Source organism: Syngnathus floridae, chromosome 17, assembly GCF_059516105.1.
Source record: "Syngnathus floridae isolate MCC-2025c chromosome 17, RoL_Sflo_1.0, whole genome shotgun sequence".
In the NCBI taxonomy this organism is placed as follows: domain Eukaryota; kingdom Metazoa; phylum Chordata; class Actinopteri; order Syngnathiformes; family Syngnathidae; genus Syngnathus; species Syngnathus floridae.
In genome coordinates, this window is record NC_142429.1 from 10,987,653 (window position 1) to 11,015,021 (window position 27,369).

The 27,369-nt window shown below is 38.4% G+C and overlaps 1 protein-coding gene across 9 annotated transcripts in view; it reads left to right on the plus strand.

The window, feature by feature from the left end:
* The window catches only part of LOC148384498 (thyroid hormone receptor alpha), a 35,290-nt gene that overhangs the window by 613 nt on the left and 7,308 nt on the right, over positions 1-27,369 (plus strand). For 2 of the 9 annotated variants that reach the window (XM_088358448.1, XM_088358447.1), the window contains exons 2-8: positions 9,358-10,277; positions 16,167-16,395; positions 22,255-22,316; positions 23,802-23,923; positions 25,134-25,281; positions 25,709-26,124; positions 26,634-26,892. In XM_088358448.1, the coding sequence (XP_088214574.1) occupies positions 16,340-16,395; positions 22,255-22,316; positions 23,802-23,923; positions 25,134-25,281; positions 25,709-26,124; positions 26,634-26,892 (1,063 nt within the window). In that variant the 5' untranslated portion in view covers positions 9,358-10,277; positions 16,167-16,339. Of the gene's footprint in view, positions 1-9,357; positions 10,278-16,166; positions 16,396-20,629; positions 20,968-22,254; positions 22,317-23,801; positions 23,924-25,133; positions 25,282-25,708; positions 26,125-26,633; positions 26,893-27,369 lie in introns of those variants that run through there. The other 7 variants (XM_088358452.1, XM_088358454.1, XM_088358449.1 and 4 more) reach the window with 7 other exon arrangements.

Genomic DNA, 27,369 nt, shown 5'->3' on the forward strand with positions numbered 1-27,369 from the left:
TGCATGAGTGCAATGTTATGGAATCCTGCAGCAACAAGTCTACATTTAAAATAATGTAATGTAAATAATGTGTTTAAATGCGCTTGCATTGGACACTAAATATACTATTTGTGTATAAGTGTAGAAATGTACACGTGTTGCATTAAAACAACACTTAATATACTGTAATTGAATGCTTTGTTTTGCAAAAAAAAAAAAGTGCAGTTCATACTGTACATAATGACATTAAGGCACCATGCTGGTAAATACTGAGAGCTGTTATTAATAATTGGCTTACCTCATTGAGGGGTCTTTAAACTTGTTGAGAGCTGTGTGGTTACAAAGGAGTGTGTTGTTGTACAGATGCATTTGATCATGTGTTTTGCCTTCAAAAGACCTGAGCGTCTTGTCAGCGTGTGAGAAAATGGGAACGTTGTGTTTCTCCGTAGGACATTTGGTGCAATTTAATGCAGTCGACAATTTTATAGGCTCGGTTTTGTTAACAGGAAAGTAGTCTTTTATTTTTTGCATTTTTTTATTATAAATGTGCTTTCATTTGTGTGTAAATATGCTCACTTTATTATACACACAGATCATTCACCAGAAAATTTGATAACCAATGACAATCTGAATAGATGATATTTTGCAATTTTGTATTTTTTTTTTCGCAATCCATGCTCACTTCCTTATGCAGACATCTAAATTGTAGTTGTGCTACATGCTGGCTGAGTGTTTGGCCTTCTTTGGTGGCAAGCGGACCATGCCTCAAGGATTGGCAAGACAAACACAAGGGCAAGTGAAAATTTGCTGAGCACATTTGTCACACACATGGTAGCATGTTTACAGAGAAACGTTGCGATAGCAACAGGCCTCTATAAAAAATCATGGCGAGCAGTCTCATTGCGGCATGTTAGACCAGATCATAATTGACACCATCTCTTCCATTATTTGATGACTAACATGCTGGACATCATTTTTTGCCTTTTCACAAAAAACTTTTGCATCACAAGAAGACTTTAGAAGGTTTCATTGCCCTCAGGAAGGAGGCACAGTGTGTTAATCTAGCTGTGATTTGTCTGGCACAGTGTGTGACATTGGTATTGAGTGGACATTAATGAAGGCAGCCAACTAATGAGATGGGTTGAGCAGAGGATGGATGAGAAAGTGATTCCGGCCACAAATACTGGGAGCTCCTTATCAACCACTTCTTAATGTCATCCAATCCACTTGATCTCACTTGTCTCATATTGCACATGCCAGGGCTGGACTGGTCATCAGGCTTATTCAGCAGATGCCCGCTGGGCCAGGAACTCTCGGGGCCAGTGTGACGAAATTTCATTATTTTTCTGTGTTTTGCTAAAAGAGACTGTTGGACTGGGCCCAAGTCAATTTTGTTTTTGTCAGTTTAGACCTGCACATTGCTATATATAAAAGATTATGATCGCATCCGGCATATCAAGAGGTCATTCTGTGATATCCTGTAATATGATACCAAGCATCAAGTTCCTCAGTGAGCTCCTGATTTCTATATTTGCATGATCCAAGAAGCTTTTTTTTTTTTTTTTTCCCAAGCCTTTACTGGCTGTTTTACATTTGTGCAATAATAGATCATAATCGTGACAGATAATAATAATTATTATAATAATTACAATAATGATAATATAAATATTATATAATTATGATAATAATTATAATTTTCATTGGATTCAGTTGTGCTGAGAAGTGTTTTGTCCATGACGCCAACATGAATGTTCACACTTGACTATCTCCAATCTAGAAAAAATGCTCCCCACAGCTTAGACAGATGTGACTGAATATTAGTCTTCACTGAATGGGAATACATAAAAGCCCTGTTTGTGTACCCTTTGGTGCAGTAATGCATATCTTGATAACTGCACGCACTTCTACATTCCCTAGCCTGTTTGTCGACAAAATGCACAGTAGCTAGAACGCTTAAAATACTCCAATCGTTTGTGGACTTCACTATGATCTATGAATCATATGAATCATGCATGTGTTAAACAGGATGAACTATGAAATGTGAGTCACACATTTAAGGTCCATTACTTGCATGACCAGAGGGAACACTGCGACACATTTCTTGCTGGCTGAAATGCAAGAAATATTACAGTGCTCCTCTGTAAAGTACAATTACAGGAACTATTTATGATTTTCTCTGAAAAGAAACATCTGATGATGTACAGATCAAAGCAAAACCACAATTAGCACTTCACCAGTCAAAATATATTTACAGCTTTGAGGATACATCAATAAATAAATACGTTTGAAGCCCAAAAGCGTCTCTCTATAGTACAGAGGTCAACTTGCAATATAAAATGACTAATGGCATTTTAAAATATAAATAGTCAGCTTTACTATCTTCTTACTTTTCCATTAAGGTCATTTAAAAGCTGGCTGGGTTTTAATCGATTCGGGGACGCGTAACTTCTTTGCTAAGCATTTGCTCGGAATTCATGCATACATCTGCTAAACAGGATTTCACCATTATTTATTGTCCCTTTCTATTTATTATGATTCCACTAAGACATAACAATGGTTGAATTAATGAAAACAGGCCAGAGCGGTTTGAAATTATTTGAAGTACGCTTGTATGTTTACATCTAAAGCCATAATCTCCGCTTTGCATGCCAGCAGCCAGACATGACCTCCTTTGACGTCCATTGCTCCCCCCCCCCCCCCATCTCACACTGTTCCTATACAGCTTACGGCCGCGAGGTTGTGTTCTGGTTTTCTAAGGTTAATGCTTAATGTATAGAGCTAAAGCGTGTTTGTGTAGGAGGCTTGCAGAGGAAGGGGGAGGAGACAGGAAAGAAAAGCAGTCTCCTCCACCCTGCCCGGCTCCGTCTGAGAGACTTACATAATAGTCCCCGGAGGATCCACGACTTGTTTACGTCACAAAGGTGGGGCACGCGGGGATGTAGCAAAATACACCTTGAAAAACTTAGTCGTCATAAATCAAGTGTTGAGGTTGTTGCATTAATGAGTCATCTGCAAAGGTTTAATTAAGGAGTTTTAACTTGAGGGCAATAATCAGCTCAGTGTTTTGCTGTCTTGCTGGAGATACAAAACAATTTTTTTCTTGCCAAATGCAAATGGCAAACAGACTCAGGGCAGTGAGTCAGGCTTTTCAGTGTAGTCTTGGATTAAACAGTTAAAGAGCTAAATATTCCAACTAACAGGAAAATGCAGTCTGGTGAGAAAGAAATAGCAATTCAATTTTGAAATAGATACAACAAACACTCCAAAAAAAAAAGTTGTAAAGTAGGGAAACCAACAATAATTGACTAACCTGTCAAATATTAAGTCAATTGAATCTGATTAAAAAAAATAAAGATGTCTGGAGTTGGTTAGACCAGAACTTCTTTCATTCGTTGATGTTTTATGGACCAATTTAAATACTGTGTAGAAACTTCTAACTTCTGAAAGCTCTTGGAGTGATTAATGGACTGTTGTAATGTGTTTTACTTTTAATGCTACCCTACACTGGCTTCAGCATACTGATGAAGTTTTTTTTTTTTTTTTTTACACACAGTCCACCATTGCCCTGCAAGCATGAATTATAACATGGAGTTGCTCTTGAAGACATTTTTAAACAGCTTTAATTATTGACTTTGTGAACGAGTGAGCGTGACACCACAGCCCAACAAGTTTTATTTAAATTGCCATTACCACCGTCTTCTTATGCGTGAGTGAAGAAAAGTGCACAACAACATCTGTTAGTCATTGGCTGAAAATTGAATTTGAGAAAAATATTAAATTTACACATCCTTGAGGGAAGGAAACATCGTTACGAATTTGCCGCAGTTATCACCTGATCCCTTTTAGAAAGCATCTCGAGAACATTCAAATCCTCATAAATGGAGTAGAAATAATTTTGTATAAACCTGGAGTGAAAGTCAGATGTGGGTAAACCTGATGTTTGTTTAGTCATTTATTTGTTTTTTTTACTTGCTCTGAAGGATTTGCGAAGCTTACAAGGTCAAAGTTGTTCAGGAAATCTGAGCCATGTGATTTTACTTAACCTAGAGTCTGAACATTCAGATTGTTACACTATTTAATTCGATCGGATTTTAGATTATCAAGGAAAACAAGGACGCTCACTGTTCATTTCTTTTCCCAGAAACGAGCGTATACTCGGGAGGCAGAAATGCAGGCAATTTTTTTTATTGCAAGGTGAAATACACTTTCCAACTATAGAGATTTCAAATTGGCACTTTTTAAAATTTGGATTGATGTTTCAGTAAAAATATTTCTGGGAAAAAAAGCCACAATGTTTTGCTCTTTGAGAGGAATGACGTTTTATTTCATTTTTGTGTCTGCTATTTGATTATCTGGCTACGTATGCATTTTGCTGCTGTTGCTGTTTACGAAAGACCCAAAAAAAAAAAAAAAAAGATTTTGAGCTGATCTTTCCTAAAGCCTCAAAAAGTAGGGAATAAGATTTGGGCTTTACACTTAAAAGAGATTAGCATAACCTAAATGTTTTGTTTTTTTTTACACAAACGATATTTACAATTTCAAACGCTTATCTAGCTGTTTACTGACTAATGTTGTCGTCAAAACCATATCAACTAAGACCAAGACATTAAATAGTGTTAAGACTGAGATGAGACCAAGACTTTTCCTGAGGATTACTTGTCACTAAACAAATTTGACGACCATATTCATTCACTATTAATTATTTCATGCTTGTTAACAACACTGTTGGCTTTTAGGCTCTCTGCTGAGCCAGAAGATCAACTTTCTGTAGACCACAAATACGTTGGTTTAAATACTCACCTCATTTACTAGTTTCCATTGCATGAGATTCTCCCAAGTAACACCTTGGGGCTTAACGAATGCCTTACGTGTTCATTGTTTGTTTTTCTCTTAGCTTGCTTTTACATAACGAAAACTAACTTGTCTGTAATATTAAGTCGACGTTATCTGAACGTCATCGGTGTTGAAGTCTGAATTAAATTCTGCACCGTTTGGAAATGCCATAGTAAAATATCATTTGATAGAAAACCGTGGGTTTGAGTTGGAGGTGTTTAGATATTGGCAGAGGTCACACAATCTGAAGGGCACCAAGTTTTTGATTGCCTTCCTGGTAGTGAGGTGTTGGATTCTTTGTCTGACAGGTTGCTGATGAATGTCATGAGGGAAGTGGTGTGATGTGCACTATTTGTGGAATTTGCAGATTTATTATTTTTTTTTATCCTTGAAGTCCCTTACAATAGCCTTGCAGTAGCTGTCCAGAAACAAGTGAATGACTATTTTACTGAAAGTGCCTCTATGTACAATTTGTGTGAAACTTACAGGTGAATAGACGACGATAAGAAAAACTGTATGTATATATCTAATCTCGTGTTGACATGCAGTAGGTAAAGAGATTCAAGGTCACAAGTGTTACCTATAGGAACTCTGTGATATTAGCTTTTTGGATGAATAAAACATGGAGACTCTCGGGGGAAAATAGTTATTCACAACTGTCAGATTCGAGCAGCTGTTATTGTCAAAAGTGCACATTGTTTAAAAAAAAAAAAATACTGGACATATTGTTCGCTTGGCGTACTGAAATAAATAAATGTTTCCAGCAGGAGTTGGCCGAGAAGGCAAAACGTGTTCGCAGTCAGCATAATACGTTTGTTAGCTTTTCACAGAGCTTTAGGGAAAGCCTCTGGAAAGTTGACACAGCATACCTTACCGGGATAAGTAAATAAATAAATGGATAAAGTTTAAATTCAATGAATAAATACATAAATCATCTGTGACTCTGCACATGCTTATGTGCTCATTAAATTGATACGAATCTATTCATTTTGATCCAATTACTATACGATTCATAAAAACATTTTTAAAAAAAGAATACAATGCCTAAAATGATAATGTAAAATAATTTCCATGCCCTATATTTAATATTTCATCATATTTAATATAGACAAATGGTGCAAAGATTATTGAAGCTGAGACAAAGAAAGAGTTCAACAACTGGTTGCTATATTTTCTAACCGCTGTAACAATTAAAGACAGTTGAGCAGTATTAATGGAAGTTGTTCCAAAGGCAAATGCCAAAGTAACATTTTGGATTGAAGCCAGAAAGAGGCGGAAAGACTGCTCAAGTGTGTCAAGCCAACTTTCTCAAATTATTCAAAACGATTTAGTCTGCTGTGTCGTTCAGGCCTCATTTGGGGAAAACATTGATTAACACTGGGTAGGCAATGGGGCCTACTGTGAAACAAGCAAAGCTTTGTTTCCACCAGAGTGTACCCCCAAACCAATACCACACTCGTTATTTTAAGTCTTTCATCCATTAGGTCATAGTGCAAGCACCAGCTGACAAGTGACCGTGTTCTGAACTTATGACGCCTTTGCTTTGACTGTGTGACAACTGAAATCGTTTTTTTTTTTGTTCAGGCAGATGTTAGGAGGTACTGTCAAGGTGATCTGGATCAATATTTTATGTATTTATAAAAGCGATTGAATTCCCTTTAGAGTGATTAGAATAACATTTAATTCAATCTAAGGGGTAGTTTGGAGATTGAAAAAAAAAAAAAAGCCTTATTCCACAACGCCCTCAAGTCTATAGTTGAAGCCACGGATGGATGAATGGATAATCAAAATACAGTCTAAAATGCATTATGCAAAAAAAAAATGTCAATCAAGGTACATTTAAATCGGAGCCTCTCTCTCTTATCCATTGAAATTCTAATTCAGTGCTTCTGCCTGTATCTCATTGAGGATGCAAGACTTGGTTCTCAGAGTTGATGTTTGGGGGCATGTCCACCCTCATTGATCTCCCTTTTAAAAATGATTCTCCAAAGGGTCCAGGCCAGAGTTGTTCTTGCTTTATCGGCAGAGCCGCCACGGTTTCATTGATGTTTTCTGTAGCATGGGTTGATTTGTTGTCATAAATATTTTACTGTGGAATGTATCATTCCAGCAAGAACGTCCAGACTGCTACCAAATGGCAGTTATACCTTTAAGTTTTAGGATTAGCTCTAAATCACTGAATGTCAATGCTATCATTACATAAATGACATTTTAATAAGCAGTTCATGTCAAAGGTTAAAATTCAACTTTGGCTTTCCTCATTATTATAGTTTTAATTCTACATGCCTTTTAAATGAATTTTCTGGTATTGTAATATCACAGTTTGATGACTAGTATATGAAAAAAATAATTATTTTAAAAAGAAAGTGTATTGCATTTAAAGGTGCGCGTGATTCTTTGTGTTATGTGTTTTAGTGTTAGAGTAAATTGAAAGTGAGAAGTCACGTATTAGCCTAAAGCACGCTTAGAGCAGGGCAAAGTCACATCGACGTCACACAAGCTACACGGTGCATTCAGGGAACTTTCACAACATCGTGGAAATTTAAACACGCCTCACCATAATAATTTTCCGTAAAACCACAAATTGCCTAAAAGCCCTAATTTATAGTCATTTCTAAAAAAATCAGATTTATTCATACCCTTGTACCTCTCTCCCCCCCTTCACTTAAGTGTCGACCTTACAGCCTCCCACTGTCCATTTCAATATTCTGACCTTGGCTCAGCTGCTGGCACAGCTTGCAGCCTTGAAGGTCACCCATACTGTGACAAAAAGGGTTGTGAGTGTATATGCACTCTTCCTCTACTTCAATACTGCAAACAACATCTCATCCCCGACAATTTGCGTACTCATGTTCTTTCCATACGTGTGTGTTCATATTGAAAACGTTTGCCCTCGAGTTGCCTGATTGTGTAAGCATCCCCTCAGGTCGTATAGATGGTGATATAAGAAGGCTACCTCATGAAACACGCTGGACCCGTTTCCGAGTGTATCCATCCACTTCATTCTGCTAATATTGACATCTATAATGTGTACATTCAATATTTGAATAGGGGCCCAGTTATAGAAAATGCAATCGATTCGACGTCTAATGCGGCAACATTAGGTCTAAACCGGTTTATTCTTTTTTTTTTTGTGAGGTTGGGATGTAGCCAACTTTGACTTAAAGTTTCAACATCGACATGAATCATTTACAGCGGCGCATTTATCTTTAAATATTGTTACACAATGTAAAACTTGGCTGGTACACATTGTGATTTGACGCCAGTTCATAGAGTGCATCCGCCAGACACGTGCACGACTAGCATATGGTGCGATTAATCCTCGGGTGATTGCACAAAAGAGGTGTCACAGTGACTATTTTGATCATCGATTAATCGTTTAGAGACATTAAAACTGTCCAAATTCTGCTAGAAATAATAATGCTCAAGATTTTCCCTTATTTTCTAACATGGACCAAACCAGTAACTGAATCATAATTTATGGAAAAATAAAATGAGTCAGTTTAATCCATTCCAAAATAATCATTCATCATACATGACAACTGTTGCAATCTGTTGGATGCATTTTTTTTTTAATCTGCTATTAGATTGGAATAGTGACAGCCCTCCTCTGGGGATGTGAGATGATAAAAAATGCACCGTACTGTAAATAATACGTCATGAGTGGCGTCAACTCCTCTTCTGCACATACGGGTCACTTTGAGGGCACATCTAGTTCACACACCAGACAAACTGAGGTCGCACAAATCGGATTTCATCCGCAAAAATTCAATTAACATGCTGTCTGAGCACAGTCCTTTTTGTGTAGTTTGGCACATTATTTTAAATACCCGTCGTCATATCCCTGAAATGTAAGTAATTAGACTTTTGCAGGTGTGGATGCTCTATTTTGATGGGTGTCAGTGAAGTATTCATTACACACCCTATTTGGAAACACCACACCCAGCTAGCTCAACCATGGGAATTGCAACGTTGTCTGGTGCATGTCATGATCGAGTTGCATTAATTTATAGAATATATTATCGACTAGACAAACCGGTTCTATTGTCGGTGTGCTTAACCTTTCAAAAACTGGGCCGCTCAAATAATAAAGAGTAGCTGGGTCGTCAAAAGAGGTAAAAGTCTTCAGCCACCAGGGAATAACTGAGACTCATCCATCTTCTGCGCCTGCTGCCCCAGTATTTCATAAATGAAATCATATTCTGTTCAGTCCAAATCATTTCATAAATAAAACAATTCAAAAGTGACATAGGTCATAAAAAAACAATCTGTGTGTAAAATAGAACCTGCCCCGGGGTAGAACACACAATTTGGCAGCTTGTCAGTATTTTTGTGCATCTGAAAAACATCTGAGGGTCATGAGGCTGAGAATAAAGAAAAAAATATTCTTTATGGACACCATGTTCATCCATGTATTTGAATAGCGATATAGAAAATGGATGGATAAATTATATTAAATTAAAAAAATATATTAAAATAATGTATTACATGTATTTGTGTCATTGTGGTCATATTCTAACATGTTTCTTTTTTTTTTTTTTGTAGGCGGAACCACTGAAGAAGCCTCCAACAACAGACCATTCATATTTAAAGAAATGACTGGTGCACACTGACGTCCTTTGGCTGTGCTCAGGCGGACTTAAAACCACCAGCATATTTTTTTTTTTTACATTATATAAAATGTAAGAAAATATTGACTGGTCAATCCTCACTCCACCATCCAGCCCGAAGAATATACCTCCAACAGAATTGAACAATTTATGAAGAGTATCACTTCTATTTTTCTTGGTGCAAAATTTCGATAAATACCTCGGGAATACTCTCCAGATATCTACCTCCTCCGTCGAAACGTCCAACTCAGTGACCGGAACACGGCGAATCCACACCTGTGACCTCATACTGCTGTTACCGTGACAACCTGGATTGCCTCTCAAAGTCTTCTTGCTGCCAGCATTATCTCTGGACCTTGTACCACTTGGATCTGCGCATCATCTAAATTTCTACCAAGTTAGTTTTTCCCCATTTTGCCGGAGAACACCAGCCTCACCTATCCAGTAATATACCTCAAATCGTTTACACGCTCGAGTCAAGAAGACAGAAGGGAATTAGCCAGATCTTTCACAGGCCTGGTGCTTCAAATGACCCAATCTTGGTGGTTCTTATTTCAGCATCTTTCATTTGCCTTAGAGACTGGTGTATAGCCGTAGCCAAGGAGTCCTCCGGAGAATGCTTTTGGACTCCATTTTCTTCTCAAGTCTGATCATATAGAAGCTTCAACGTTTATGGGCCAGCGCAAATAAGCTCTTGCCCGAGATCCTCCAGAGGAGTGCAAAGCAGGAGGAAACGATTGCAGACTTCTGGAAGTCACGACTCAAACCAGGCGATAATTGGAACGTAAAGAGTGAGAAGACCCGGAAAAGGAATCGAGACAAAGATGCTTTAAGAGGAACGAAAGGAATGCATCGGTGAGTTTTCATTTTCCTCCATTTCTGTTTATCGACATTTTTTTTAATAAGCAGGAGCTCTTGTCATGCTTCAATGATATCATGCAAACCTTCTCAGTGGCTTTTCACAACTCCGAGGCGTACCAGCCTCCCGGGACGGATTGTGCCCGACCTTTAATGTTGCAGTGTATCAGATTGTCCTACTCTTTGCCAACAGAATGTAGTTGTGGTGTAAGACACACATACTTCATTTGTGACACAAGGATCAAATGGAGGCCACATGGACTACATCATTTACAAAATCTCAACTCGTCTAAAACCAAAATAATCTTTCAAATGGTATCATTGATGTTGATGGTATCCAATCAGCACAGATAGGACAGTGGGGAAAACAGAATTATGAGATATTAGTCAAGAGATAATTATCTATAAGAAATTTGGGACACCCCCCCAAGACCTTGGTGGTCCAAACCTCACCTCAGACAACCTCTGTCCTTCTATCACCATCTGTCAGTCACATATAATGCACTCCATTATTGATAGTCTTCTCACGTCATAGGGCCGTAACTTATTTCTGCCGTCTGCTTCCAGTTGCCATGGCAACACAATTCTCCACCCATCGCCACGACCACCTGTGGCTTGGATATTCTGTGTTGTATGAGAGACAACCAATGAGATTCTTGGCATGGGATGAGAAGATGAGGGGGGTAGCATTCGCTCATTGTGTTTCCAACTCACCAGAAATGGAGGGACAAGATAGTACAATGATGTTTGTCTAAGTGGACATGAACATCAGTGAGTGACCCAGTTCTTCTCTTGTAAAAAGTCCACCAGGGACGAGCTAAAGCAGGATGGAATCCCATTATCTTGTAGCGTGTGTCCATGCGTGCATAAATACACATCCACAAGTAATTGGGCCATTAGATGAGTCATCCTCTGCCATATTGTTAATTTGCGTACCTAAAATGGATTGAAGCAAAGATCAGCACCGGTGAAGGTGTCACTGACCATTGTTCGATTTATCTGTGGCGTGCGTCGCACACGGAAGATCTTTCACATCGTAATTCAGCGGCTTGATGATAAAGTGCTGAGTCGACGAGTATGTCCAATCAGAAGTGTTGCGGTTTGCGCTCGCTGTCTTTGATTGTGTATTCACTGTAAATTGCAGCTCTCCCCGCACGTTACCATGGTGAAAAAAATTGCACTTGCCAAAGTGCTATGTAATTATTTGGACTAAACCATGTGACAAATAAAACAAACTGCCATATTCAGCTTCTGACATGGCACGTTAGCAGCCACTGTATTCTTACCACCTTTTTTTTTTTTAGCTGCAACTGAAGCCAAGAAGGAATCGGTTTATCTCAGCAGAAGGTCAAGGTGAACAGTATGTCCATGATCAGAATTGAAAATCAGAAACATTGATTTCTATGTGCTTATCACATTATCTTTGCGTGTGTGTTTGTTGTTGAGGAAAAATAATGCAAGTAATTCGGGTGTCAATACTTCAACTTCTCTGATCGGTTTAGGCCAGTATTGGCAGCTGGCTTTGTTCACAGACAAGCATTTACGTGTCCTACATTGTTTATATTTCAGCACACTGAGTGAGTCTATTTGAGCTTGTGCTGTGATTGCGTGTGACCCGCTAAGTCCAGTTTCGATACCGATTGCCGATTGGTCATGTGCCGCTGGCAAAAATTTATCTTTGCAAACTCCTAGCCAAATGGGCATAGAAGCAAATTATTTAATCTGTGCTATGCATTCATGCTTGACCATATACGGAAACCCACCACCAGAAAAATTCAAATCAGGCTAAAAAAGAAGCACCAGTGTAAATAAGTAATGTCAAATAAAAATGAGCTCGGAATTATTATAACCCTAGAATAATTTTGTTCCTGTATGATTCAGAATCTCCTTACAATTAAAAAAAAGGTTTTGGAATTTATTTATTTTTTCTGAGATCATGAAATAGCTTAATCATAAACATAATAAATTATATATAAATAAATATAGTGTAATGAATATAAGATAATACATTTTGCAATAATAATAATAACAAATAGGGGAGTTACATCGGCTTTAATTGGTTTGAAACCTGACCTGAAGATTGAATACTGAAGACATAATAGGCTACATTGTGTGCACTCTAATGTGATTAGTGCTCAAGAGGCATTTATTGTCAACATGAGTGTCTTTCACTTCACTTATCTCACGGCTCAATATGCAAAGAAGTACACGGGGGCGTTAACCACCTGCCGAGTAGCGTTTCCGCCTTCATGATTCCACCTTGACTTTCCTCCTTCTCGTCTCTCTGCATAAGAAGTTCCACTTACGCATAAAACAAATCCGTTTTATAGAGTTACCCTACGCTGGACTGTCCACGTCTTGGCAAGCTGCAGGGTCCATTACGCTGTAGCCTCGGCTCGATGAATAAACGGAACATCTGAGAGTGTTAAGACGTGTTAACACTTCAACATAAGGAGAGCGAAGAAGTGAAGACAACCATAGCAGACTTATAGCCATTGCAAAAATGGGATATGGATGGGCGAGTGGAGTAGTGTGAATGGGGTTCAGGAAGGTCACATGTCAGGAATATTCCAAGACTGGTTTTACCAGTGTTCTATTTCAAACTACAACTTTTCCCCTCCAATTTCATCTCACTTTCTAATCCTTTCCTGGACATGGCACTTTAAGGATTCTCCTGGGATTCTCCACAGTGTCTTGTTGTCATCCACATCTTCAAATTGGATGATGAGCTTGAAAAGGAGAAAGAAATATCCCACAGAGCCAGGTCGGCTGGAGCTTGCAATGTTCTTGATCCTCAGCATGATCTTATTGTAAAGCTGTGGGTTAATTTAATTCATAATGGGAATGAATGATTGATAGATGAGGGGACACTGGTTCATATTACAGTATTTGATGCTAGATATATGAATACTAAGATTTTTTTAGAAAAATTAAAAAAGAAGAACTCAGTTAGTCACCAACATTGAGTAGAAATCAAACATTTTACTGCAGCTCTGCTTTTACAATAAATATATTATGCTGCAGCTGGTGGGAGGTTTTATTTTGCGCAACTGTATGAAGACAATGTATTACTGTACTTACAGAACAGAGGAAAGTGTGTGTGTGTGTGCATGCAGGCGTGTGTTCCGTATAAATGTGTGCATATGGGGCCCGAGGCGTTAGCATCGCATTAAAACTTAGATTCTTTGCCATGAACACGCGCTTTTTTTTTTTTAGCATGTCAAGCTTCAGGCAAGATTTTTTGCAATGTTGCTTGATCTTCTAAAAATAGTTTCTCGTGGTAGAAGATAAATTTGAAGGTAAGCTTGTGGTTCAAATGGTCTTTGTTAGAATTCAAACTACCTCCAAATATATCGTTTAAGAACAAGCGTGAAAATGTTTGCCGCTGCCTGAAGGGACAGGAAAGATTTCTTGTTCAGCCACAGTATGCATGAAAATTTCATAACTGTTTTCCTTAGCCATTTCAAACATTCAAAGTTAATGAGTTCTAATGTTTTCAAATTGAATGAATCAGCATCTTCCATGTTTATGCACTTCCTCTAGCAGCTATTTTGCATTTGTTTTGACACAACAAACAAAAAGACCAATACACAAATCATTTCGCACTTTGTTGCAAGTGAAAATGAGTACAAAACAATCCAAGCAGTTGGAAGTGAAAGCAGTATAACGTTTTGCACTGCACTTACGACCTGACTAGAAACAAATTAACTTATTTAGACAGATACTTTGCACCTGATGCACTTTTGGGATCAAACTGCAAAGCGTGTCCGCATACTAATTTTGACTATGCATGCAAAACTGCACATCGTCCTATAAACTAGCTTATTAAAATTGAACTTATTAATAAACACAGGTGGCAGTTCTTTTGGGAAGAGAGAGCCATGTGGAGTGCAGTACGGTTTTAATATTCAATGCAAGCTTTTTTGTTTTTTAAATTTACTGCCACCAATCACATTACCTGCACAATATAATTTGATCTTTGTTTACATTGTAAAATAAATTGGCACAATACACAGCATAATGAAAAGCAGCCTGGATGCTGGCTAGCTATTTTTCAAAGTACCATTAATCAAAACAAGAATGTTTTACACTTGAGATGCCACACCACTTTTGTTTTGTCCTCCTCATTCCTCATTAAAGTAAGAATAGAGAGATATTATGGACGGTACTAAAGAAAAATGTCAATGCCATGCTTATTGACGCCGATTGACGTCAGTGAAGGGCACCTTTAGTCTCGGCTGGATAAATGCGTATTTCCTTTCTCCGCTTTCAAGTTGTCATTCCTTCAAGTGTGATGGTTTCACTTTGTTTTGATGAAAAAAGTCTTTGCCGCTCCCTTTCGTGGCCCAACGGTTTCAAGTACAAAGTTATATGCAAATGAGCCAATTAGGAACTTGCCTGCCTATTGGAGTAAAAACAAAACAGAATTCACAAAGCAGAGTCATGAATATAATAATGTTATAAAAAGGAGATTTCATCACTTCGTGTGTATTCCTTTTTCTTTTAAAAAGCAGCTTCAGAACAATTTCGCTGGTGCACTGAATAAGTAGAGGACTTTCATTGCTATGGCAACCCTGGCTGACCTACTTTATGGATAGTGCTTTACTATACTGTCCATTGTTGTAAATAATATTTGTATAAACTTTCAGTATGTGCATCATCACATTTATAGTGAATTGTCTGGAACTTCTTGTTGAAACAGACTTTTTTTGCATTATGAATCTTTTATGTCCCACTAAAGGGAGTCCATATGATAAAGTTTCCATTATTTGTGAATACCACCAGCTATTCTGATTACCTACAAATGTCAATTATCAATGTAAATGATCTTTGCCCAGTCCAAAGTAGAGTATTTGGCTTGAATCATAAACAAAATACATATAGGCCATGCAAGGCAAACAGCAGCATAAAAATTTATGGGTTGCTTGCACCTGACTGTAATAAAGAATGCAATGGGAGATAATATAGAAGCTTATGCGGCCTGCTTGCCACTTGGCGCTGTGCCTAAGTAGGTTAACACAAATTAGATCTTCAGTGTACTTTTTCTTTTAAGGCTAACATCAAGGTTTGCGTCAGGAACTTGTTTGCACTGATGAAATCATCTTAAATCAAATCACCTTTCTTGCCTATCGTGTCTTACTTGCAGCCCCCTTAACTGGTCAATTATAACTGCCAGGGCATATTAGAGCCACTAGATGGCAGCACACACAGGTTAATAGCAACCTTTCTCTTGGCCAAAGTAGTCATTTGTCAAGTTTTCTCACAAATCTTTCACAACATTTTTCAAGGCACACTTTTATTATATTTTAACTGTATTCACTTCGAATACTGCACTCATTAGACAAATCCTGGCAATAAAATGATAAGATGTTCCTCAGTCAATCACCATAGTTAAAACAATCAAATAAAATTGCCAACATTTCTTCTGACGTGCGATGTAATCATATGAGCCCAACTGTAAAAATATTTTTTTTTTTTTATAAATATATAACAAACATTAATTACAGGACACGAACGTTCATTTTCACCTCACTTCTCGGGTCTTACTCGTTGCCATAGCAACGCTGTACTGCCTATTTTGGGAGCCTGATCATGCTGTGTTATGTATCAGTGCTCATGTTACTGTTCAAATCTGTGGATGGTACTTTTGTAAAATCATGTTTTAACAAATGGCACTTCATCCCAGACCACGATAAATGCGTGTGGCACTTTGCATGAGAGTAAATGACAGTTTCTCACATAACTCATACTTTGCTTTTTCTCAGCCCGGCATCCGAAAAGACGGAACACTTTAATGCATTACATAATACAATGTGTCCAATTTACACCACGCTATGATTGTGTATCTCTTGATATCTCCATTTCTTCCTCTCTTGCCTTTTCCAGCTTTCAGTTGCCTCAGCTGTTGTTGTGCCAACCATGCTTCTCCCAGCCAATGGCTGCAAGCATTCCCATGTGGCTGCCTTTTGAAAGCTCTGCTGGCAAATCCTGAGCAGGCTGGCAAGGTCTGGGTCAACCTCATTGTCCTGTCATTGGCTGCTGGATGGGACTGAGGCTGAATGGAGCCAGAGTCCAAGAAGCAGAATAACGACTCATCGGTGAAAGATGAGAAAGGGTGAGACAGATGCGTGTTTAATGTTCAGTACACTCGGCGGACACACCATTAGGTACACCCACCCACTGCACAATTTCAATTTATTTCTCTATCAATTTAACAAGACCGCGTCGGAGGAATATGATATGTTTGCAGAGATAATGATGCATTTTTTTTGGGAGCAGTCGAGGTGAACGGAAAGTGCTTTGGCGCTACCATCTGTGCCTCCTCCTACACGTGTGCACTCACACACACGTGCACACACTGCTTCACAAATTCACAGTTCAGAAGTAACCAGAACAGTCTGACGCATAAACAAAACCATGAAATCTCATGTTTATAGTATCCTGGATATTGGAGAGGAATAATAATTTGGCTTTTTTTTTTGAAGTTGGTGATTGATTACTTTTCAAATAGAGATAGAGGCTTATAGGGTCTGTGCGTACAGTGGACTCTTGGACTGGCGGCGGTGCCCTCAATGCCCCTGCACTTGGCTAATGTTCCATTATAATAGTCGTTAAAGAAACAGAACATGGCGGCAGTATAAACCAATATAATTCCAAATGTCTTTCATGTTGAAACTGTTGGCAGTAAACGTGAGTACTACACCCAATCCAGTCTGCCAAATTGTCCAATCTGGTTTGCGACCAGTTTTGATAATTATGAGAATCAAAGAGAAGATACACTGTTTACATAGTATATAAATAAAATCAAATGATAATGTTATGCCTTTTTTTTTTTTTTTTTTGAGAGTCCGGCCCTCAAATCGATTTTATTGATATGATAACCATGAGCAAAAATATACGTTTTACGATAACAACAATTATAGCTCTGAAATATTTTATTTGAAATTGTTAGAAACTTTTTTTCTTATTGAGCACATGCCATTTTAAACAATATTTGATCCAGTAGTAAATGTACAAGGTCCACTTTGCTCATCTTTTTTTATCCTGTATTCAATCAAGGCGAAAATGTTTGAGGTTCAAACTGATGAATCTTATCGTTTTTATAAATTATCACTCGTGTTGAATTTGATGCCTGCAACACATTCCAAACAAGCTGGAACAGGGTTGTGTGTGTCAGCTTTAACGCTCAATAACAGGGATGAGAATTTTCCACCCATTTGCAGATTTCCAAATTTTTCTTCGGTGACGCTCTCGTAAATGTGGGAGGAAAAAAAAAAATCACAATAAATAAATTTCATAAAGTATTGCCTGTCGCTATTAGTGGGATAGATGGCATGTGGATGGGGAAAGATTAAAAGGCTCAGGAAGCCTCAATATGTGACATCAGCAGGGGGATTGTTGCTTTGCTGGTGCGCATGTGCATGCTTCTTTCTCACTGTGTCATTGGGACTGCACGTGTTCTTGTGAGTGCTGCCTCATGCTCTGCACCCTCCCTCCCTCCCTCCCTCCCTCCCTCCCTCCCTCCCTCCCTCCCTCCCCTTAGTGAAGGTTCAGTCTCACACACGCAGATGCTAATGCAAAACTTGAGATCATAAAAGCTCAATTTGATTTTGATGTTAAGTGAAGTCTGTCAGGCATTCATTTATCTTTTCCAAAGGATAATGCGTGTTCTATATTTACGAATGAATCGAATGTTTTTGTCATGTGGTAAAAAGCAAGGTCTAAAATAGGTTTTAGTGAATGTGGAACAAAGAATCTTGAATCTATGATGAGTTTAATGACTCAAGACAGTCAAGCCATTGTGGAGCGCAATGTACTGGCCAGTTTCAGGAAGCTTGGCTTCCGCAGCGGCCACAGGTCATGTGACCACCAGCAGGATAATGAATCAAAACACAATTGTAAATGGAGGAAATTTGCTAAAAGCATAACATTGGATTGTCCATATCAAATATGCAAGCGGGCTGCAAAATAGGTCAAATTAGTGACATTATATAAAGAAGATATTTTTCTAGCGTGTTCATTAACTAATTTATTTTTTTTATTGGGTTTATCTTAATTTTATGCAACATGTGTGGAAAGCAGTGTCTGTTTTTCATAAATGTTTTTAATTTTGTCGGTTTCAACTCACTTCAGTGACCACCTGTTGTTAAGAGAAGTTTAGCAATGTTTTTTTTTTTTTTTTTCGACATGTACTTTGTGCATTTCCTCTGTTGCATGGCATTTCCATGCAACTTAAAAAGCCACATTGCAAACTAGTATCAGCGTTCATATCTGCGTACAGGGCGTCTTTGTGTTCAAACTTAAAATATCTTAACCTCATGACTGCCACACCTTTTAAGCGTAAGACACATAAGTAGTCTGCATGCAAGCTAGCCTCTCCCTTCATGTGATATGGGAACAATTATACAACTGGTACTTGAAGTTTCTCATCAATTCAATTAAATGCCTGAGCGTTACCTAACTGAAGCATGAAAGTCACATGGACAAGCTCAGCGTCGTAATTCTAAACTTACATCCAGTTTAATTTGATTTCTAGAAATAAAACTATTTTTATTCAGGTTTCTTAAAGTCGAGTGGTAATTAGTGGCTTGTTTTTTCTCGCTGGGATCGTTTTGAGCCCAAGTTTCATCTCCTACTTTCTTTGTTGAGTTTGCTAGGAATGTGCAATCAGTGCTAGTTGGAATATCAGATGAAGTGATTCAATGACCTGAATATTGTCAGTATTCAGGTTTTTGAAGTCCATGTAAACACACCCCGAAACCCAAATATGCTTCTAATCAGGTTCCAAATAAGACCCCCAGTTTACCATTTTTCTCACCTAAATATGTCGGTTTGTAAACAACGTTCAGGGTAAGAGCGAGGTGAACGATATTGACTTGTATTCTGCACATGCAATCTTGGTCTTTGTAATACATAAAGTATTTCTATGTGCAGCTTCCTTGAGCCAAGCTTGAATAGAGTCATTTTTCTGCGGCGTGATTATTTTCTGTCTCTACAATGAGAATAACAGTTTGTTTAGTTTGTACGTCTGACCCACACGAGCTCGGAAATAGACAGAAAAGCACTCTTTGCTTTATTCCTATGTTTTATTTATGGTAGAAAGTAACAAGCAGAAATGACGTCTATTTGCGCAGTTTCAGACGAGCTATTAAAATCGGGAGTAGCTCTATCCGTTGAGGCACGTATTCCGATTGTTTCCGAAAATGGACTTTTGACCTTAACCCAAATATTGACTTTCTGTAACCGTAGTCACTGAAGACACAAGGAGGTAGACCCACATATGACTGTTTGCAGTTAATGTAGCAACTAAGCGTAAAAAAAAAAGGATGTGGTGTGAAAGCCAATTAGGATTGAATGAATTTGAATGAAGACATGTCAAAACAGAATAGTTTCAAAGTATCCTTGTTTCTGGCGCTGGGTAGAATCAGACTAGCCGAGACCGGAATTTACCTGGAGGTGTTGATTTAAAATGCTCCATGAGGGTGGTGCTGTCTCTGGAATGGAGGAAAAGTCAAAAGGAAAGAAAAATTCAATGTGTAAAAACAAAAAGATTATTTATTAGCTTTAATTAATGAGGAGGAGGACCACAGGACTCTGTGATGTCACTTTTAAAGGGAACTAGAAGTTAGTATTTCTGACCGGCATAATGAAGTTGTTTGTTATTGATTATGTGAAATGCCAACTCCATCACTCAAGTTTGTAACAGACCATCTCATTGTAGGATTTTAGTTACGCATATAAATACAGATCAGTACTTCACCTCGAATGTTTGTCTTTAGGCAGTGGAGGTGAACAAGTCATCTGTCAATTAGGTTTACCAAGAAAAAAAAAATCCATTTCTAGTTGGAACTGTATCAGAGATGAAAACAATTCAGTTTGAGCCTTGACTTGATTGAATTTAAATGTTATACCGACTAAAGAGTTAGTTGAGTTTGTATGTAGGTTTATGTCAATTTGAATATAGAAAACAGCCCTTTTCTCTTTTTCTATTTATTCCTGCGGGACAAAGACATCGAAGTAAATGCCGGAAAGGACATGAAATGAGTTCAATCCAATTAATCTTGCAGAAGCAGCAATGACTGTAACTCGAGATGGGTACAAAGATTAGCAAATGAGAAGGACATGGAGGACGCTTGGGGAGGAGAAAATAAAATCAGTCGGTTTAAATAAAGACTGCTAGACAGGAAGCTGGGGCATTCTTTCAAAACAGATCAGAGTGAAATGAATTGTTATGGCCTAGAATGCCACATGCTGACACAAACACACCAGAGCAACCAGAAAGGAGGAAGAGAGAGAAAGAGAGAGCGAGAGAGAGTGAAAAGGGAGGGAGGGGGGAGAGGGAAATAAACATCATAGTCCTTCTTGCCAGCACCCAGTCTGAGGGAGGGAGACTAACGCTCGCTCAGGCTGTCAAAACAAGTACTTGTATGACAGTCGGTTGAAATTTTGCAGGGGGTCAGTGTTGAGGTCACAGGGAGGTTTTTGGGACCTTCGTGTAGAGGTGGATCAATGGTGTTTACCAAGCGCTTGGAGGATCTGGAGTTCCTGCACTGTCGACTTGACTGCAAACAAAGCTGCTGAGGACTGCATGTACTCAGTAAATTAGATTGTCGGGAGGCTGAAAGTAGAAGAAAAAAAATAACAGCAGGAGCAACATGCATATTTTACAGCCATACTGCATCAACAGGTGGGTGTTGAACTACTTTTTTTTTTGGGGGGGGGGCAGTAGATCTGTTTCTGTTCAAATGAACGTCAGATAAGTCTTCTAGGTAGTAGTTCCCAATTGTTTTTTTTTTTAATGTTTATTGAAATTCAATAAATTTCTAATGCAATGTTTTCAAACGTTCTCAAGAAAATGTTTATTTTTATTATTTATCATTTTACAAGCTCAAGGCTAATTGTTTCCTTTGCTTTTGCAGCATTTGTTGTGTTCCTGATACATAGGAATGTACTGTATTGGCACCTTTGTTTTGTGATCATGACACAAATTGTGGAAATTTGAGATTTACAGCTGTTATAAATTGTGATTTTCTTTTTTATATGCAACCCTGAAAAAAAACAAAATAGTTTTGCAAGAACCTGCCATCATCCATACTGCGCTTAGTAAATGCAAGATTACGTGGAGGTATTAGTGGAAGTTGCTGCTTAAAAAGTTGAGCTAAACAAATGTCTGTTAACAGCAAGCCTGCAGTTTCAGAGCATATGCCTGCTTTAGCTAAGAAGCAACCTGATAGCCACGTGACTGAAAGTTCATAGGTCGAGATATGCAATCCCCTTCATAAGTATTAAAACAGTTAAGCTACATGTATTTCAGATGGAACCTTCAAATATTTTTGTTTGCTGTTGAGCCCAAATGGTTTAATTAAAATACTAACTAACCTCGGTTTCACAATACTTTTTTTTTTCTATGTACTGCATCAACTTCCTGTCCAATGGTGCCCAACAAAATTTCCATTATTGGGAAATCGTGATTCTTTTATTATTTATTTTTTTAACTGGTGCAGAAAGGACACTTTTGTGTTTCCGTTCAACAGCTGATCTTGCACATATTAGTGACCAGTGTAGATTGTTTCCCACAGCACTAAAATAAATTAATGTTTTTCATCAACTGAGAAAGGAATGTCAGCTCTTTTTTTTCCCCTTTTTGTTTTTTTTTAACTAGATTAATCTGTGTGATTGCACTGTATCTTTCATGGGGCTTTTATAGTGGCGAGAAAGGCCAACTCCTTGAGCAAAACAGAAAAAAATATGGAGGGCAAGAAAATCTATTGAGGAGAGAAGGAAAATCTGGGCCAAAAACATGAAGAAATAACGTGCCCATGAGAAAGGGGTCATCCAACTTTGGCAACTGAAGAATATTATGAAACTAACCGGTAAAAAAAAAGGCAATAGATATAAAAGTGAATAACATTAAACAGAATAGCAAATGATTATTTCCATATTAATTGAACCTTCTCGTCTTCCCTTGTGTCAGGTGGCTCGATGTGCCAAAGAGGAAAAGGAAGAACAGCCAGTCTTCGATGAAGAGTATGTCTGGTAAGGATGATTCACCCCAAACTTATCCCATCCATATTTTTTGTCATCGCCAAACAAACAAAAAAATGTATTCAGACTTTTGATGTGTTCGAGGACGCTGTGTTTGGAATATGACGTTCTCATCACCCTTGAGCTGACTCCCCCATGGACACTGAATGCTAGCCCAGCTTTGTCCTCACTGTTCGATTAGACTCCTCGCTGTTTTCTTCTCAAGGCTTTGTAGAACATGATTAAACTCGCAAAGGTAGTCAAAGTTTAAGAGTCACACCTGATAATCATTCTCTGAAGGGATATGATTGAAATCGAAACATTTCAAATGGACAGAATTTGCAGTCTCAGGCTCATTTTCAATCCATCCTTCCGCTTATTCAGGGTCAGGTCATGGCTCAGAAACCAGAACAGAGAAACCCATCCACCTTTTGAGTGGAAATGAGGTGGAAGATGAAAGTCTGGCTTATTCCTTTGTAATGTTTGCCAATGATTACAAACAAACTTTTCTGGTTTGCATTGTGGACCAATGCATGTGCAAATGTAACTTGTGGCCTGTGTGCCTAAGGGCAAGGTACATTTTGAACTGGTTGCCAAAATAAATTCAAGGCTAACAGGTTCCTGGGGTGTCAGTTTTCGCACTAGGTGGAAGGAAAAAAAAAAACACAGTTTGAAATCCAGTTCCAAAACTTAATTGGCTATAGGAGGTTCATAATGATTTAGTTGATCTGGAAAATGTTCTTTATCAGGTTTTGCCCATTGAACGTCTTAATGTAAAATGAGCTTGGGAAACAGTTTGAACTCGTGTATTAAAAAAAAAAAAAAAAAAACATGGACATTATCAAAGTACATCTTGTTTTATTTGTGTTAAGCAATAGTTGTCTCCGGATTTAAAGGCCTAACAATCAGAGTGATTGTATTCTCCATTTCTACACTGCACTCATTGAGACGTCGGGATCTTCCATAACTCGTGATAAAAAAATGACATTAAAAGCCAATTATCCGGCTTTGTTTAAAGGACTGATTTTAAAGTGAAAAAAAGCATATTTTCTGGGAGTCATAAGACCATAGTTTAATCAATAATGCCTTTAGTATAAGCACAACTTTCACATGTTCGAGCAATACACACCACATTCAATTATAACTTACAAAAAAGTGCGCCAAGATTTATTTATTATTAAATTAAAAAATTAATATTGAATGATTAACTCACACTAATTATTTAAACACACACACCTAGCTCCATTCTAGACCTTCGGGGTCCCATACAAATGTTTCTTTCTTTGGGGGCCCTTGTTTTAATACAAAGCCCCTTCTCCCCTTTTACTCCCCCCCCCCCCCCTCCTCCCCCTTTTATAATCACTCCTCACCCCTCATCCCTTTAAACGTTACCGTGCCTGATCTTTGTCTGCTCATCCTACCCGGTCGGGCATTGGATATTCACCTCTCTTAATTCCATCCCATCTTTCTCCTTAACCTCCTCCTCCTTTCCTATAGCTCTTAGCATCTCTGTTCCAGGGTACATCCCCAGCTACCTGGAGAAGGATGAACCATGTGTGGTGTGCGGCGACAAGGCCACTGGATACCACTATCGGTGTATCACGTGCGAGGGGTGCAAGGTACGGGAAATGTTCGATTCATTTAAAAAAAAAAATCATATTATGGCATTCAAAGTCAAAAATGCTGAGGATGATTTTATTTGGACGATTTGCTGCAGTTAAATCATATTTAACTGCAGCATTTAAATAACTACAACTCGTTTTAGTCAAAAGTCTATTCCGATAATCACGTTAATTGTCATAAAAATGACCAATAAGGTGGCGAAAAATCTTAAAATATTATCCTGGCGCGGAATGTGCAACTAAATCGCTAATCGGATTTTCTTGATTTGATTAAATAATGAAGGGAATTAACAAAAGCTTTAGTCAGGATTTTTATAGTAAATGTCGTTTTGTTGTTATGGAATTCAAGAAATTCTAATTTTGGAAACTGATATTTGTGTGAGGGCTGTATACATTGATGGCAATGGCTTAAGACAAAGTATTCCCACAGAATTGCAGAAATCCCAAGTGTGTGGAATTTTAATGTCATTTTGCAAGTACAGTGTAACCTTTGTTTTTGAATGCACTCGTTTTTTTTCGCTTTGTTTTTTGGAACAGATGATTCATGAAAACACTGGATCCACCGTAATGAAAGCTTTTTCAATACCCATGTCATGAAATTGTACTGTTCATCTCTATTTGTTATTTGATATTTGTTAACAAAACCATTTTATCTTGTTGATAAAGTCAATCCTACAAATGCTATTTTGAACAGATAGCAAGTGTTGCAAAATAACAAATACAATATGAAATCAGAATGGCACAGGCTTCAAGACTAGAATGTGTTTAATATTGATTTTCCTCGCAGTAAATCGGCTTCTCGCGAAATCCTGCAGTGTTGAAAATTGTGATTGCACCCACTTTTTCTAAGTGGCTCACAAAGTGAGCTTTTTATTGCCATGATATTATAATCAGCCAAACCTAATTTTGGTAGCAATGTCCTTTGCAAAACAGCTTTTGTTTTCGTTCTTTGCCAGCAAGGAAGCTTTTTGCCCTTCAGCCGTTGCTTTGTTTGTCCGTGTGACAAAACAACTGGGCAGATGGAAAAGATTTTTTTCTTTTTGATGCTTTGTGACTCATGTTATGATTCACATTTTGGCGCCCCCCCACCCTCTCCATATGACAATAAGACCGTTACATAATGTTATTAATTCTCCTTCCTGTTTATCTCATCTGATCTTGTCCCGATCTTTTTATCAGTGCCTTTTTGTTTCTTTTCCCCTTGCAGGGTTTCTTCCGTCGAACCATACAAAAGAACCTCCACCCGGCGTACTCGTGTAAATACGAAGGCTGCTGCATCATCGACAAGATCACCCGCAACCAGTGCCAGCTTTGCCGTTTTAAGAAGTGCATCTCAGTTGGCATGGCCATGGACTGTAAGTTTTTATAAACACTTGATTTACCAGTTACCAATCATAAAAAAAAAAATCAACGCGTTTTGCTGGTAGCATAAATTTTGCTTCAAAGCCGTATAGAACGAAGTATCTTAGCCATGACACGTAAGCCATTTCCGAAAAAGAATTTCAAATGAAAAGTCAATGACGTCTTTCTTGGAATTTGTGTTACGCTGCATTCCTAATATCCTCCAGCCTCTTCTACATAACATACAGTCCGTGTACTACTAAAGCAGCATGTGATTTTAGAAAACAATATCATCACTTGAGCTGCTTATATTTTTTTTAAATGAACCATTTCAAAGGGACATCAATCTATTAGTCGCACAAAACCACATTACATAACAAAAACCACATAACTAAAACGACATTTGCAAAAAAGATCCACGAGTGTTTTTCCACCTCTCAGTGGTCTTGGATGACTCAAAGCGCGTAGCAAAACGGCGCCTCATTGAGGAGAACCGGGAGAAACGAAAAAGGGAGGAGTTGGTACGGACGCTGCAGGTGAGGCCGGAGCCAAACACTTCCGAGTGGGAGCTGATCAGCAAGGCGACCGAAGCCCATCGGCATACCAACGCCCAGGGATCAAGTTGGAAACAGAAGCGCAAGTTTCTGGTAAGCGTGAAAAGAAAAATCCCGAGCTGGAGCTCTATCGATGAACCAAATGACTTTTGCCTCCAGCCAGATGATATAGGTCAAGGAGTGATGCCCACATCAGAAGGAGATAAGGTGGACCTGGAAGCCTTCAGTGAATTCACCAAGATCATGACGCCTGCTATCACACGTGTGGTGGACTTTGCCAAGAAACTGCCCATGTTCTCAGAGGTACATTTGTTAAGACAAGAAATTAAATGACCCAAAGGATGGATGGATGGATGGATGGATTCAGGGGTTGCAAACACAAGGACAAAAAAATGAAACTTAGTGTAGATGCTACAGAACTTCCACAGTCTTAAGCAGGCTTTCCTGAAGACACTGATAAGTAGCCATGAGAATCATGTGTGCTCTGCTGCAGCTCTGTTAATGTAGGTCAGCAACACCCCCTTGCCACAAACCCGCATTGCAGGAAGAGAGAAGAAAAAATGCTAAACCAAGCCAAACCCCCAACTAGACCTAAATTCAACCAAAACTGAATTGTTAAAATGATGCCAGAAAAATCCAGACGACATTTTTCATACAAACAAAAGATGCATATTCCTAAAACATCTAGACAAGTTCTGGGTTTTTTTCGTACAGTATTAGAAGCTAGGCCAACTAGTGTTTTTTTATTCTGAAAGAATTTAGGAAATATGTAATATTTTTAAAAAACTATTTTGGGGGATTTTCCTTCACAGCTTCCATGTGAAGACCAGATCATCTTGTTAAAAGGATGCTGCATGGAGATCATGTCCCTTCGCGCTGCCGTGCGCTACGATCCCGAAAGCGAGACATTGACACTAAACGGCGAGATGGCCGTGAAACGTGAGCAGTTGAAGAACGGCGGCTTGGGTGTGGTCTCGGACGCCATCTTCGATTTAGGCAAAAGCCTGGCCCAGTTTAATCTGGATGACTCGGAGGTGGCGCTGATGCAGGCTGTCCTTCTTATGAGCTCAGGTGAGGATGATGCTTATGAAAACAAGACTTGTTTTATTTTTTAGGATTTACTGGGAAACCCAATTTTTCTGTGAAAGAACACAAAGGGGCAAACATGGTTCAATGAGTACTGGATGACTGAGTTCACTAAAAAAAAAAAAAGTCCTGCACTCAACTGATGATACACCATGTGTTACGAGAACAAGGAGTTGTGTGTGCTTTTCTAATGAAGAGGGAACCTCTATTTGGTATGCTATTTTTATGCACTCAGATGTTTTTCTAATCATGGATTGCTTCACACCCAACAATAATTTTTCACGTCCTCAACGATGTCCTCAAACATTACAGTACAACAGATTTTAATGTTACTACATACCAGCTCACAAGCTTCAGGGCAACACCAAGGACCACATGAGTAGCTCATGGGCCTGTTCTTATTAAAAAAAAAAAAAAAAAAACTCACTAACCGTTCGGATTGTTGCTGAATTTATATTTTAT